Genomic DNA, 17,029 nt, shown 5'->3' with positions numbered 1-17,029 from the left:
GTCAGCCAGTTTGCCGTGGCATACGGAGCTCCATCGCAGTCTTTAACACTGGTAGCATGCCGAGACAGCGTGGACGTGAACCGTATGTGCAGTTGACGGACTTTGAGCGAGGGCGTATAGTGGGCATGCGGGAGGCCGGGTGGACGTACCGCCGAATTGCTCAACACGTGGGGCGTGAGGTCTCCACAGTACATCGATGTTGTCGCCAGTGGTCGGAGGAAGATGCACGTGCCCGTCGACCTGGGACCGGACCGCAGCGACGCACGGATGCACGCCAAGACCGTAGGATCCTACGCAGTGCCGTAGGGGACCGCACCGCCACTTCCCAGCAAATTAGGGACACTGTTGCTCCTGGGGTATCGGCGAGGACCATTCGCAACCGTCTCCATGAAGCTGGGCTACGGTCCCGCACACCGTTAGGCCGTCTTCCGCTCACGCCCCAACATCGTGCAGCCCGCCTCCAGTGGTGTCGCGACAGGCGTGAATGGAGGGACGAATGGAGACGTGTCGTCTTCAGCGATGAGAGTCGCTTCTGTCTTGGTGCCAATGATGGTCGTATGCGTGTTTGGCGCCGTGCAGGTGAGCGCCACAATCAGGACTGCATACGACCGAGGCACACAGGGCCAACACCCGGCATCATGGTGTGGGGAGCGATCTCCTACACTGGCCGTACACCACTGGTGATCGTCGAGGGGACACTGAATAGTGCACGGTACATCCAAACCGTCATCGAACCCATCGTTCTACCATTCCTAGACCGGCAAGGGAACTTGCTGTTCCAACAGGACAATGCACGTCCGCATGTATCCTGTGCCACCCAACGTGCTCTAGAAGGTGTAAGTCAACTACCCTGGCCAGCAAGATCTCCGGATCTGTCCCCCATTGAGCATGTTTGGGACTGGATGAAGCGTCGTCTCACGCGGTCTGCACGTCCAGCACGAACGCTGGTCCAACTGAGGCGCCAGGTGGAAATGGCATGGCAAGCCGTTCCACAGGACTACATCCAGCATCTCTACGATCGTCTCCATGGGAGAATAGCAGCCTGCATTGCTGCGAAAGGTGGATATACACTGTACTAGTGCCGACATTGTGCATGCTCTGTTGCCTGTGTCTATGTGCCTGTGGTTCTGTCAGTGTGATCATGTGATGTATCTGACCCCAGGAATGTGTCAATAAAGTTTCCCCTTCCTGGGACAATGAATTCACGGTGTTCTTATTTCAATTTCCAGGAGTGTAGTTATGTTCTGGATTTCTCAATACAAATACGCCTGTCTACTGTATTTCCTATTTTTTGTGACTGAAAATAAAAATAAAAAACTAGTAAGGAATATGAGGTTGTCCTTCTGGACCTCGATAAAATTTTTCAAAAGAATCCGGGCCTCATCTAAAATTACTTACCGACCCCTGCTATAGATCGTGCCTTCATCATGAGAAACACTAGACCTGCATTCACCTACTTTTCGTTTCTGAGGGAATAAGTACTTATGAAGTATAGGCAAAGCCACCTCCAAACCGTCTGCACCAGACATATATACCTCTCCCAAATATTTGTTGCTCTGTGAAACGAAATAGCTGTTGCATTATTATCTGTTCTTCTCCCACAAAGTGCCAATCCCATGTAGTACCTGCAAACGCCGAATTTAGGTTTGACAGCCACATATCTCCTCTACCACCATGTTCCATCCCATCAGTTCTGTTTTTAAATACACAGAATCATCTCCCTCCCACGAACACCTTTGTTTCTTACTGATGGACAAATAGGGCACAGTCCGTGACCCGATTTCAATGCAGACGCTTCGCTATCTGTCTCTTTTCGATTTTTTTAATAATTGTGTCATGTCATCCATACTCATAAAAAAACAACAACCACTTCGTGTTTTTGTGTTTTTCCCCTACGTTGTTTGGTTGGTAGGTCGTTTTGGGGGAGGGGCCTAACAACGAGGTGATCGGCTCCATTGGATTAGGGAAGGATGGGGAAGGAAACAATTTTAGTGAAATCACGTGACGGCCGGGCGCGGGTTTGAACCGTCGTCCTCCCGAATGCTAGTCCAGTGTGCCCCTATATTGTTTAATCAGTTCGTTTCCAAAAAAACAAAAAAGAGTTGTTCCTTCTTATTTGGTTTATCAATTCACAATAAAGCCAAAATCAAACCATGATTAATATGATTTTCATAAAACAATTAACGAACATTTTCCGTAAGACGATCCCCAAGATCCAAAGAACAGTTCAGATTCTAAGAGGAAGGACCACGTGTCGTTCCATTAGAAGTTAAGAAGTCCAGCTTCAGCATTCAGTAACACAAAAATTAATTGATCATGTAACGGTTGCCTTGTTTCCATAAACAGCTGTAAATTCTGTGCTATTACAATAAAAAGGTTCTTCTCGACTAATACGCTAGCTTTGGAACCTTTCCTTCATTTCTAACAATTATAAGGCCATAACATATCTTCTGAACCCACAAATACTTCGTTAGGTGTTTCACCCTTACCCACCAGTAAATGAATATAAAACACTATTATCACTCTGAGTGTGCAGGATTGACTCGTTGTAGAGGCCGGTGTGGGAGTAAGGCTTCTGTGTGAATGGGAGGGATAGGATGATAGCACCTCAAGAAACAGAGCTCCCATTTCCCGAAGTATGTGATATACAGTGACTGACAAAAGTCCCAACGCCAAGAAATAATTAATGTGAAGTAACGAAATAGTTGGAATACATTTGTCTAGGAAATATATTTATGTAATTAACGTTGCAAGTTCACAGGCTATTGTAGGCACGTCCGCCCCCGGTAGCTGAATTGTCAGCGTGACGGATTATCAATCCTCTGGGCCCTGGTTCGATTCCCGGCTGGGCACCCGGCGAACGGTCTGCCCGACGGAGGGCCCTAGCCATACGAATAAATAAATAAATGTAGGCACGAGAAAAATCATACCCAATGTGAAATGCTTGTACATTAATAACTCGTGCATTCGCCAGAACGTTGAATGCAAGCCTGCAAACGTGTGTGCATTGTGTCGTACAGGTACCGGACGTCAGTTTGTGGGATGGAGTTCCGTGCCTGTTGCATTTGGTCGTTCAATAAAGAGACAATTAACACTGTTTGTGGAAGGCGCTGTAATTGTCGTCCAATCATGTCCCATACGACCTCGATTGGAGACATATCTGATGATCAAGTGGACCAAGACAACACCTCGACACACTGTAGGAGCATGTTGGGTTACAGCAGCGGTATGTGGGCGAGCGTTGTCCTGTTGGAAAACACCCTCTGGACGGCTGTTCATGAATAGCGGCTCAACAGGTGGAATTATTAGACTGACTTACAAATTTGGAGTCAGGTCGTGTAGGATAACCACGAGAGTGCTTCTGCTGTCATACGAAATAACACCAAAAACCATAACTCCAGGTGTAGGTCCAGTGTGTCTACACCGCAGACTGGTTGGTTGCAAGCGCTCGCCTGGTCTCCTATAAACACACGGCCGTCAATGTCACCGAGGCAGAACCGCATTTCATCAGAAAGCCACAGGCCAGCCCGCCCGGTTAGCCGTGCGTTCTAACGCACCGCTTTCCGGGCGGGAAGGCGTGCCGATCCCCGGCACGAATCCACCCGGCGGATTAGCGTCGAGGTCCGGTGTGGCATCCAGTCGGTGGATGGTTTTTAGGCGGTTTTCCATCTGCCTCGGCGAATGCGAGCTGATTCCCCTTATTCCGCCTCAGTTACACTATGTCGGCGATTGCTGCGCGAACACTTTCTCCACGTACGCGTACACAATAATTACTCTACCACGCAAACTTTGGGGTTACACTCGTCTGGTGTGAGACGTTCCCGGGGTGGTCCACTGGGGGCCGAACCGCACAATAACCCTGGGTTCGGTTCAAAAAAAATGGTTCAAATGGCTCTGAGCACTATGCGACTCAACTGCTGAGGTCATCAGTCGCCTAGGACTCAGAACTAATTAAACCTAACTAACCTAAGGACATCACACACATCCATTCCCGAGGCAGGATTCGAACCTGCGACCGTAGCGGTCGCTCGGTTCCAGACTGTAGCGCCTAGAATCGCACGGCCACTCCAGCCGGCGGTTCAAAATGGTTCAAATTGCTCTGAGCACTATGGGACTTAACATCTGAGGTCACCAGTCCCCTAGAACTTAGAACTACTTGAAGCTAATTAACCTAAGGACATCACACACATCCATGCCGGAGGCAGGAATCGAACCTGCGACCGTAGCGGTCGCGCGGTTCCAGACTGAAGCGCCTAGAACCGCTCGGCCACATCTGCCGGCTTCTGGGTTCGGTGTGGGGCAGCATTGGGGTGAGTGGACTGCTATGGCCTGTTGTGGGGTTGTGTACCACTGAGGGCTACGGCGGGAACGAAGCCTCTCCGTCGTTTCTAGGTCCCCAGTTCAAAACAATACAACAGGCCACCACCCTGCCCTCCAATGAGCTCTAGCCTGACACCACTGATGTTTTTGTATCCCGCCTGGATAGGCGGCGCGTGGGTCTGCTCCTGTAAAAAGAAGGGTACACCGAATGTAGGAAGTGAGTAGGAGCAGGAAAAGGTGAAATGCTTTGGTATGCAATTAAAAGTGGTTTTACTTAACTTTGGCTGAGATGAGCACGTAGGTGCGAAGCTGTACATCAAGTTACAAAGTTACAAGTAGTGACTCCCCACTATGAAATAGAAACAATGTTGCTTGGTCGTCTGCCCGGCATCAAATGGGTGGAATCTTCAGCGGCGCTCGTAGGGCTGCACAGCGCCGGCTAGAGGGCGCTGCCGTCGGTGTCGGTGTAGTGCCAACCTAAGAACTTGCACCTACGACGTGGCATCGTAGCTATCGATACCACAAATATCACTAACGGCGGTGGTTTGGGGTCAGTGGAATAAACGCGACAGGGCGTCTGTCTCGGAGTTGTACTTGAAGTAGCTGAGTTGTAACAGTTCGTTGAGTTACTTTGGTGCCAGCTGCTGCTCGAATTGCTGCGGCATAGGCAGTACGATGCGCCACAGCTATACGCCGAACATCATGATCTTCCGCTCTCGATTACGCTACGTGGTCGTCCGGAGCCCGGTCTTTTTCATTCAAACTCAGTAAGGTGTAGATAATGGCGTCATCACTGCCTTAAATGCATTCTTGGCTAACGTCCTATCTCAAAGGTAACCGACACTCACGACCCTTACAGCGTGTACTCAAAGAAAACCTGATTTGCTTCTTCGTAGCGGCGCTCTCCCACAATTCCTTCTATTTTCCGTCAGAGTATGATAAAAAAAGTGACAGGATAACGTCTTCGGCAACCGCCGTTAATTCGACAGGTGAAACGCCGCCATTGTGAAGGTACAGATGAACGAGAGGTCGCTGGGTGTGGCAGTTTAAACCTCGGTAAGCGGGGCTATTCCACCTAGGAAGCCAAAAATGCTTGGTTCAAATGGCTCTGAGCCCTATGAGACTTAACTTCTGAGGTCATCTGTCCCCTAGAACTTAGAACTACTTAAACCTAACCAACCTAAGGACATCACACACATCCATGCCCGAGGCAGGATTCGAACCTGCGACCGTAGCGGTCGCGCGGTTCCAGACTGAAGCGCCTAGAAGCGCTCAGCCACACCGGCCGGCGAAGCCAAAATATGGTGCATGCAGGAAGACAACACACACTGTAAACAACAAGCTTAAGGGGAGTTAGAACGAAAAAAAAGTTTTTCACATTTTCAGATTTTTATCTCATTAGAAAATTTGCAATTTTCCGAATATATATATATATACCGGTTGAAAATGTTAAAATTTTTACGTGCATTACTTCAAGATCTAATAAAATCGGTACTTTTTTTATATAGAAGACTGTGGGTTGCTGGGTTATAAAAGTCATGTTCAGAAGAGGATGGGCACCAGGTTGAGGAAGTTGAAACAAAATGTGAGAGACAAGAAACTTTCTGATGGTAAAACCATAAAAGGCAGTTCCACAGACAAAATGATTGATGAACTACAGCAGTATTATGGGATGGCCATTAGAAATAATATTGAGGATTTGTTGAATATGATGCAGGCAGTATGGGCAACCTTCTTCTACAGACCGTCAACTGATGAAAAAACAGTACACCACCTTTGCCCTCCTGGACCTGATTCATGGTGCAATTACCGCAATGCCCAGTGCTCAAACAATTCATACATCCATAAACACTCCATCCCAGCAGCAGTCATGGACATCATAAAACCTATTTACAGAGACCTGGCAAATCTTGAATTACTGAAGTGTCTGCATGGACAGACTCAAAATCCCAATGAGTCGTTCAATAACCTTGTATGGAATCGCTTACCAAAAAATATTTTTGTTGGAATGAAGACGCTAAAGTGCGGGGTCAGTGATGCTGTTATTGCTTTTAATGATGGCAACCTTGGTAGGGTGAAAGTGCTACAGCATATGGGAATTAATCCTCGAGCAAACTGCATCAGAGAATTTGAAAGTATGGACAAGATTCGCATTGATAAAGCAGAGTATGCAGCATAGTTGGCCACTAACGAGTCCAGAAAGAAGAAAATAAGAAAAAACTTGGAAAAAAGATCAAAAGGCTGATATAGAGTATGGTGCAGGGTCCTTCTTAGTGACTAAAAATAAAAAATTAAGCATATATTAAGTTACAGTGTTTTGAAACTTTAGAAGCCGTTCCTGAAAAATTACATGTTCTGTTGCATTTTTCCCTAAATCTCAGAAACCACTTCGAATAGAGTATTCAAATTTTCAGGGAGTAATAACATACATATAATGAGTTTACTGAACTAAAAGAACAACACAATGTTATGTATAATTAAAATTATTTAGAATAACGTACAAAAAAGTACAAGAAATTTTAACCGTGTAATAAAAAAATTGTATTTCCGAAAGCAGAGGCTGAAACGCAATTATTGTAATTGACTGAGAACATACAGTTTAATGTCCTGTAAAAGTTTCATGTCAGTGGCTGCAGTGGTTCCTGAGATACAGGGAAGCCAAGTCATACATTTAATGTTGTCGGGATAGGGCTTTCCAACTCCCCTTAACCCCACAACCAAAGATGACTAGCGTCAGAATTAACCGGCAGTGAAGTTGTACGTAGACTGTTTAGGTTTTTATGTTGGTAACGCCACGTAGCGCTCTGTATGAAAATCACTATGTGCAGTCTGTGGCTGGTTTGCATTGTTGGAATATTCTAGTGTTGGGCAGTTGGATGTGAACAGGGCGTAGCGTTGCGCAGTTGGAGGTGAGCCGCCAGCAGTGGTGGATGTGGGGAGTGAGATGGCGGAGTTTTGAGAGCGGATGATCTGGACGTGTGTCCATTAGAGAGAGTAAATTTGTAAGACTGGATGTCATGAACTGATATATATATATTATGACTTTTGAACACTATTGAGGTAAATACATTATTTGTTCTCTATCAAAATCTTTCATTTGCTAACTATGCCTATCAGTAGCTAGTGCCTTCAGTAGTTAGAATCTTTTATTTAGCTGGCAAAAAAATGGTTCAAATGGCTCTGAGCACTATGGGACTTAACTTCTGAGGCCATCGGTCCCCTAGAACTTAGAAATACTTAAACCCAACTAACCTAAGGACACCACACGCATCCATGCCCAAGGCAGGATTCGAACCTGCGACCGTAGCGGTAGCGCGGTTCCAGACTGTAGCGCCTAGAACCGCTCGGCCACTCTGGCCGGCTTTAGCTGGCAGTATTGGCGCTCGCTGTATTGCAGTAGTTCGAGTAACGAAGATTTTTGTGAGGTAAGTGATTCATGAAAGGTATAGGCTATTGATAGTCAGGGCCACTCTTTTGTATGGATTATTGAAAGTCAGATTGCGTTGCGCTAAAAATATTGTGTGTCAGTTTAGTGATGATCAGAATAAGTAAAGAGAGAAATGTCTGAGTACGTTCAGTTTTGCTCAGCTATTTGAAAATCAAATAACGTAAGGGGTTTACCAGCACAGTAATTCATTAATTTTTCTAAGGCGAGGTTTCATATGAAATGAAAGATTTTGATAGAGAACAAATAATGTATTTACCTTAATAGTGTTCAAAAGTCATTATATATATATATATATATATATATATATATATATATATATATATATATATCAGTTCATGACATCCAGTCTTACAAATTTACTGTCTCTGATGGACACACGTCCAGATCATCCGCTCTCAAAACTCCGCCATCTCACTCCCCACATCCACCACTGCTGGCGGCTCACCTCCAACTGCGCAACGCTACGCGCTGTTCACATCCAACTGCCCAACACTAGAATATTCCAACAATGCAAACCAGCCACAGACTGCACACAGCACTGCCACTGATTTTCATACAGAGCGCTACGTGGCGTTACCAACATAAAAACCTAAACAGCCTACTTACAAAGTGTTAACTAACAACGTGTGACCAAGTGCCGCTAACACTATCCCTCTGTGAGAAAACAGATTTGTCAGAATAATTTAAGCTAAGCCCTCTGACCTTATTTATAACGTCACTTACAAGTGCAAGTAGACCGTGACTCTCTAATTTGCCCGTTACGAGCTTTTCTCGACATTTCTTTCCTTGTGCCTCCTGCGCCGTTCCCTATTTCAGGCGAGTTCCCTCATGTTTCTCTCACTGGCAGTAGTTTTTTGTCTTTGGCATAAGATATAAGCATATTGAGGCTTTTGCAGTGCTTGACGTGGAGTGTGGTGTGCTTGCAGCGGCGGGGCCCTCGACCGAAGCGCCACGGGCTGCCGCGGCGGCGTCCGCGGACGATAGCAGCTTCCTCCGGCACCTGGAACTCGAGCCCGCTGATACGGTACTCACAGGGCCCGGGAGAACGCCCTTCACAACAACTCGCAGGCTTACTCGTAAAGGCGGAGTTGGTTTTGGATTCTCTGTTGCTTGGACACAACCTCCTAGGTTTCTCTGACTTATCACGTATTTTTCTTCCTGCATGGCTATTAGCAATATACTGCAGATAAAGTAATTGTTTCACGTAGCCAGTAACGTTCCAGAGGTCTTTTCTGGATGCTACTGCTGTATCTGAACCGTGCATTTAATAAAACCTTTGAACATTCAAAATTAGTCTATAGAGCTCGAGTAGAAATGGTTTTGCTATCTAATGAATAAATATATACAACTTGAAAAACATTTGTGATTTAAATATTTCATCTGTCATTTCTTTCAAAATATGGCATGCATGTTAAGAGTGGATAGTACCACAACTTTTAAATGACTAAGTTAGTTAAATCATATATATTACTAGATCATACTTTATACTTGTAGTTACCTTCTAATGTAGTGAGAAACCTAATTGTAGAAAACTATCTTAGTTTTATGATTGAATTTATACGTAAAATTTCAACGTTTGCAAATTATCCTACATAAACGTTTGTATGATTCATATAGGGGAGAGTTCTCGATTATGGGATACTTTTCTTTATGATTATATTTGACGTACTTTATTTCGCGCTATGTTAAAATAAAATACACTTTCACACGCCACAAGCATTCCAGTAAAATATGTCTTACCAAGGTTTTCATTATTGATATTATTTTGGTCACAAATTGATTGTACATTATCTGATTTATGAGCATTTCGGTGTTTTTAAATTCAGGTTCCTATTATCGGATAGTAGTCAGGATTAAGTACAGTTCAATATAAGAACAAACAAACATCATCTTTTAAGTACTTTTAATAGATAACATACAAAAACCTTACTTACACAACATAAAGATGTTATGCATTTGTTTACCGTGCATTACTTGCTTAATTTATTATAATGATCACATACAAATGTTTTCCATCCCGTCTTGGCAACGCCAGAACACACTTCATACTCCCGACGAAGACATTTTGTGCAACCGATACACTGTTCGCCACTTGTGTCTAATTTGTAAGCGTGATTGCGATATAGGTACTCCTCATCCGCACTGTCTTCGTAATCATTGGAGGCGAGAGGAGCACAATCATCCTCAAATGAGGAGGAAGATGAGTAACTCTGCCTTTTGTTTCCCTTTTTCGGTCTTATTGCAGGCGTTCTTGATGCTGCAGCTGTTGACCTTTCCGAGGATGAACGTTCTGACAGGCCTCTGGCTGATTTTGTGTTTGATGGATCTGGTTTAGGCCTAGGCTTATCTGTTGGGCATTGTAATCGCAACTTTTCTTCAAACGATTTCTTGAAAGGCGAGCTAGTGATTGTAGCGGCTTTACCAGTGGGACGTGCTGTTGCGTTTGTTTGGCTGACTGTTGGAAGTGGACGCACATAGATAAACAGGTTAAGCCCGTGGTTCCGACGCACTTATTAGTAAACAAATTTCCACTGCGATCTAAGTAAACAGCTGGTCCGTATAACGCAGTTGCAGGGCACAGTTGATGCCGTTAGGTTAGCATGAAAATATGATAATAAACGAAAGACGTATTTTTAATTAGCAGGCAACTTATTGGGTAGATATATCATCCACGGAATAAGTAGAATGGATTCACTTGTCGTCCACCGTACAACTTCCCATATCTCACAAGCGAACTAGATATAACTACAATCATTTCCAGTTCCACGTTAATTTTACCGAGATACTTGCTCTCTGTTACAGCGAAAATCGAAAACCCAGCTTCGCGCACGTAAGATTATAGAAATAGACTTGTATTCGTTGAGTTTTACCACCGAGCAGCAGATACTCCTCTTTTACTACTGTACAAAACTTGAGGTTCCATACTGCCAATTTCCGCCTTCGGTGCACTGTCACCAGGCAGCTCAATAACAGCTTGTTCTTCTGGAGGTATAAATTCAGATGGATCTATGACTGTAAATGGTTCACAAATTAATGCGAATTAGTCGATAGTATAGGCTTAACAGTGTATTTGCAGACTCTTCGATGAGCTGTGACAAGCGATATTTAAAAGGAGTTGTTATATTGCCACACAAATGCACGTCATTTCAAATCACACACTGGTACAACGACGGAAAACAACCATCGACAACATCTTCATTAATGTTTGTTTTCTGTAGTTTTTATCTAAAAAATGAAATATTGTTTGTTAATACTAAAATACGCTTATATCATCCTTACAGCGAGAGATTCAACGTATTTACCTTTCCAAAGCTATCATATAAGTATACTAGTTTAAATTAAAAATTATTTCCACAAAGTGTTCGGCATACTGTTTTTTTGTATAAGAAAAGCGTATGTTTCTTGTCGTAATAAGGAACGTACGAGAGAAAACTTCTCACTAGAGAGCCGTTGTGGATCGTGTACAATTGAGTTGTACAACAAAGGTGTCCATCGTAAGTGACAATAGTATAATAAAGACATGTATTCGGCGTACATATCCTCACACGATGTTCTGATAAACCTTACACCTACTGGTCGAGCTTTACATATTTCACTATATATTCTATATAAAAGACAATGAATGATGTAGTAGGACCGCACTAAATTCAGAGTTTTGTTCAGTATAAAGACCAGCAAACCTTGATAACATCGGACGATCACCGTCAGTACAAACACCAATGTACTCTGTCCTCTTCAGACATAAATGTGTTCAGACTCTCGCCCACATCTTGCATGTTTTTACTTGCAGCGATAATTTTACAAAAGAAAAACCCCGTGACAATTACTTTTACGTCTCAGAACCGTGTGCAACAAATTATGTGCGTACCATCATTATTCTCTGTGGCTTCATCAATCTACAATCCCAAAAGTGGTCCCTCCCTTTATTTTAGTGAATAATCTTTGATAGGAGGTCGGAAAAATTGATTTTGGATTCTATGTTTTCTTCACGCCGACTGTCGTTATTCATTAAATGACCTCTCTCGCCGTATAACATGGACTTGTTTGAACACTCTCTTGGTAGACGCTGAGTGAAATTTATTCATCTCGTATTGTCTTTGCGTCGCTCATAGCATGTGCAATGTCTCGCTAAGCCCCGCTGATGTTACCTATTAAACTCAGCCAAATTGATAGCCTAACATTTAAGGTGCACAACGGAAATCACAATGGCTTCAACAACTGCAGACTGGTATTCGATTTACACTGAGGTGACAACTCATGGCTATATACACATATACAGATGGTGGTAGGATTGCATAAACCAAGTATAAAAGGGCAGTGCATTGGCGGAGTGTTATTTGTACTCGGGTGATTCATGTGAAAAGCTTTCCCACGTGATTATGGCCACACGACAGCAATTAACAGACTTTTAAAGCGGAATCGCCGGCCGAAGTGGCCGTGCGGCTCTAGACGCTGCAGTCTAGAACCGCGAGACCGCTACGGTCGCAGGTTCGAATCCTGCCTCAGACATGGATGTGTGTGATGTCCTTATGTTAGCTAGGTCTAAGTAGTTCTAAGTTCTAGGGGACTAATGACCTCGGAAGTGGAGTCCCATAGTGCTCAGAGCCATTTGATTTTAACGCGGAATCGTAGTTGGAGCTAGACGCATGGGACATTCCATTCCGGAAATCGTTAGGGAATTCAATATTACGAGAGTGCTCTTACCGGTATCACGAGAGTACCAAATTTTAGGCATTACTTCTCACCAAGGACAACGCAGTAGCCGACGACCGTCACTAAACGACCGAGAGCAGCGGCGTTTGGGTAGAGTTGTCGGTGCTAACAGACAAGCAACATTGCGTGAAATATCCGCAGAAATCAGTGTGGGACGTACGACGAACGTATCCGTTAGGACAGTGCGGCGAAATTTAGCGTTATGGGCTATGGCAGCAGACGACCTTTGGTAAGAGCACGACATCGTCTGCAGTGTCTCTCCTGGCCCCATGACCATAGACTACTGGAAAACCGTGGCCTGGTCAGATGAGTTCCGATTTCAATTGGTAACAGCTGATGGTAGGGATGGAATGTGGTGCAGACCCCACGAAGCCATTCACCCAAGTTATCAACAAGGCACTGTGCAAGCTGGCGGTGACTCCACAGTGGTGTGGGCTGTGTTTACGTGGAATGGACTGGATGCTCCGGTCCAACTGAACCCATCATTGACTGGATTGTTATGTTCGGCTATTTTAAGACCATTTGCAGCCATTCATGACCTTTATGTTCCCAAACAACGATTCACCATGTCATCGGGTCACAACTATTCGCTATCGGTTTGAAGAACATTCTGGACAATTCTAGCGAATGATTTGGCCACACAGATCGCCCGACATGAATCCCATCGAAAATTAATGGGACATATTCGAAAGGTCAGTTCGTCCACAAAATCCTGCACCGGCAACACTTTCGCAGTTAAGGACGGCTACAGGCAGCATGACTCAGTATTTCTGCAGATGGCATCCAGCGACTTGTTCAGTCGATGCCACGTCTAATTGCCGCGCTATCCGGGCAGAACTAGGTCCGACACGATATTAGGAAGTATCTCATGACTTCTGTCACTTCAGTGTATATAATGCAAGGGGCGTTCAGTAGGTAATCCAACGCATTTTCTTCTGGAAGTAGACTGGTTTTATTCAGGATTCCAGTACATCATATTATTCCCCACTCTTTAGCTACAAAACCTTATTTTGCACAATAATCTCCGTTCAATGCGTCGGCTTTACGCCACCTTACTGGGAGGAAGTGTATTCCCGTATGGTACGACTCTGCTGCTTGCTGTCACAGCCAACATCTGGCTGCTTCAATAACCTACCAACCATACACGTACTGCTTCCTGCGGAATGCATACTTCATTGGACCAAACAGATGTAAGTCAGGAGGTGCGAGATCCGGGCTGTAGGGTGGATGAGGAAGAACAGTCCAGTGAAGTTTTGTGAGTTCCTCTCTGGTGCACAGTCTAGTGTGAGGCCTTGTGTTGCCATGGAGAAGGAGAATTTCATTGGCGGTTTTGTGGCGACGAAATCGCCCAAACCATTCTTCAATTTCCCGAGTGTAGTACAATACACTGAAAGAGTAGATCGTTGCAGAGCGGTTCTAGGCGCTACAGTCTGGAACCGCGTGACCGCTACGGTCGCAGGTTCGAATCCTGCCTCGGGCATGGATGTGTGTGATGTCCTTAGGTTTGTTAGATTCAAGTAGTTCTAAGTTCTAGGGGACTGATAACCTCAGAAGTTAATTCCCATAGTTCTCAGAGTCATTTGAACCATTTTACCGGCCGAGGGTGCGGCTTTGAACATTTTTTTTTTTTTCCAGAGGAGAGGTTTCGTGGCGTCACTGCATGGATTGCCGTTTTGTTTCCGGTTCGAAGTGATGAACCCATGTTTCATTGCCTGTGACGATGTTCGTCAAAAAATTGTCACAATCAACCTCGTGATGCGTGATGTGCAAGCAATCCCGCACAGATGTTCCTTCCTTGCTCTTTATGGTCTTCTGTTACGCGGAGAGTAACCCAGTGGGAACACACTTTTGAGTATCCCAAATGGTGGACGAATGTGTGGGGACAACCAAAAGAGACGTCCAACTGATCAGCTAGGTGTTTTATTGTGATCTGTCGATCACCTGGAATGAGAATGTCCGCACGTTCGAACATTGCAGGAGTCACAGCTTTATGCGGCCGACTGGCACACGGGAGATGAGACAGGTATGCGCGACCTTATTGCGATGATGATAGACGCCTCGCCCAACAACTCGCCGCGCTTTTGTTCACTGCCAGGTCTCCGTAGACATTTTGCGAGCCCCTATGAATATCCGCGATGCTCTGGTTATCCGGTAAAAGAAACTCAGTGACAGCTTTCAGCTTGGAACGCAATTCAGTTGCAGACGCCATTTTGAAGGCTACTCACAGCTCCGCCACATATCGAAACTTCATGAAACTATAGGGCCTGAAGTGCGAATATTCCACGACGTCCCACAACAAATTCTGCGTTCTTTCAACCGCAACTGGCCGAAAAAATTGTGTTGCATAACTTATTGAACGCCCCTCCCACATAGCGAAGCAAACTAAACCCTGCTGAATTCTCTATGGCAAGAAAATCTTATCGGAGCTTGGTGGCGCTGATCACTAATTTTCCATAAATAACCGGGGAACGCGAAGCGTGAGAGAGACTAAGTCTATCAGTAGTTCATTCACTGTCAAATAGACATTTATTACACTGATGTGCTGTTACTACGCAAAAGCAATAGGTCCATTATGTGATAGATATTGATTCCCAAACCGTCCCTTATATGCATATTTGGGGAAAAGTTAATGAAACTCCGTAGTATAATCACTAGTACAGACATCTCAAGAGAGTATATATAAATTCCGCGAACTGGCGAGGAATGAATAATTCTATGCCATGCATCAAGTGATCACTCGCACTGCAGGAAGCTACAGAAATTACTAAACACAATACCAATACAAGAAAGCCCTTTGGTCAAAGTGAGTTTACAAAGGATGGGAAACAAAGTTCATACCTCCCGGCAAAGGTGCATTAATTCTGATGAATCTCGAATAGCCAAATACTACTATAAAACAGAGGTTCAGTTTGTTCAGGAGAATTAGCACTATGCCATCAGATAGGATTACTGAGGTTAGAAATCAAATTCACAGCCAAGTCATGAAAATGAAACGATTCGGATAAAACCCAATTCATGTTAATATTTCCATAAGTACAGGAGCTCGTTTTATTAAATAAATTTAGCACACTCCAACCATAGTGTTCCTTAATAGCAAATCACCGATTCTGTTACACTTGTGGTTCGAATCACACAAAAAACAAGCTCAACCTAGAAGACATATGGTAGTGAAAATAAGATAAGTCTATGGCTTGAAGTGAGTGAGGTCGGTACTACTATATGCTGAGAAAATTATGTTCTTCTTACGCCCAATAGCACATTTGAAAACACTCAGCCAAACATCCTCATCTCAGAGAAATTATTCAAGATGTGACAGGGAAAAAGCAGAGATTACGATCTTAAAAGAAATAAAATAAGATCGCAATGTCATATTATTTTCCGAGGGGCACATTAGATCCTCGACTAGACTGCAAAAACATCTGTGAGACTTTAAACAAGAGGTAACATAGCATGAGACTATAAATCATATGAAAGGAGCCAGAACAGACGCCTTTCAACCCAAAATAATTTCCTTTTATTTTTTCCAGTAATTGTGTATCGGGATTTTCCGCTATGTAATAAATTCTGTGACTGATGATTTAGTCATACAAGGTAAAATAGCTTCGCACTTTGAAACTCTATATGCAATCTTTTATGATGTTAGAAAAGTATTATTTGCTACAGAGAAATTCTTATAAATCGTACCATCGCAGGCGATGCTGAACTCAAGAATGCGACTGGCGTTTCCATTACAAATATATTCGATATTACGCCGATCAGAAAAGCATGCCATATACCTTACAAATCACTGTGAGCGTAGTGAACAGACTTTTATTTGCCTTCTCCGTACCCGTTACAGTTGCAGAAGATATCTAATATTGAAATATTTTCGCGGCGCCTCTATAGCATTCCCGCGCCGCCAAGGCGCACTGTTTGGGATCCGCTTTATTGAAGCAACAGGTCACCCTATCTCGAAGCAACTGTCTGCGACCTGATTTTAACACTCCAAGTCATGACCTCAATAAGTAATTGTACGTGCGGTGTTAAATGTTTGTAACAGATGTTTTCCTCGTTTTTACGTTTCAAAGTGCTCCATATCGTTTTACAAGCTACCCGCCAACCGCGCCATCTATCCAATCTCATTACATACGCACTACTCCTAACGTAAGCACAGTGGTGTAACTACAGCAAGTTTGAAACCTGAAGTATTCCCTTACTCATGGAAGAGAGGATTTACGAAAACTTCTTGTTTCCAGGCTTCAGTATCATTGTTCTTTACTTCAGTGTCATTGTTCCTAACTTCGTCTCCGATACAGATTGAAAGAGGAGATTGTGTGAATTCCAGAAAATATACTACGGCGACAGAAACTGAAAGTGTTACATCACGAAGCACCAGTCCGATATTTACCAAACTGTGTGGAGATATTCATCACATAACGGATATTAAATGATTACCCTTTCATTCCGTTCGAGCCTGTTGCCTATAATCAACATCAGTATGAGGTGTGAACCCATGAGCACGAGTAAACAGATTTTTTTTTTGTGATATGGAAACACAAAGCTTCCCGA

General features: G+C 44.0%; 1 protein-coding gene across 1 annotated transcript in view; it reads left to right on the top strand.

The window, feature by feature from the left end:
* Window positions 1-17,029, top strand: part of LOC124722040 — a 1,041,203-nt gene that overhangs the window by 537,436 nt on the left and 486,738 nt on the right. The window contains exon 5 of the mRNA XM_047247232.1: window positions 8,695-8,896. Coding sequence (XP_047103188.1) covers window positions 8,695-8,896 — 202 coding nt within the window. The remainder of the gene's footprint in view (window positions 1-8,694; window positions 8,897-17,029) is intronic.

This window comes from Schistocerca piceifrons, chromosome X (genome assembly GCF_021461385.2).
Source record: "Schistocerca piceifrons isolate TAMUIC-IGC-003096 chromosome X, iqSchPice1.1, whole genome shotgun sequence".
NCBI lineage: Eukaryota > Metazoa > Arthropoda > Insecta > Orthoptera > Acrididae > Schistocerca > Schistocerca piceifrons.
This window is presented reverse-complemented; position numbering and strand designations above follow the sequence as displayed.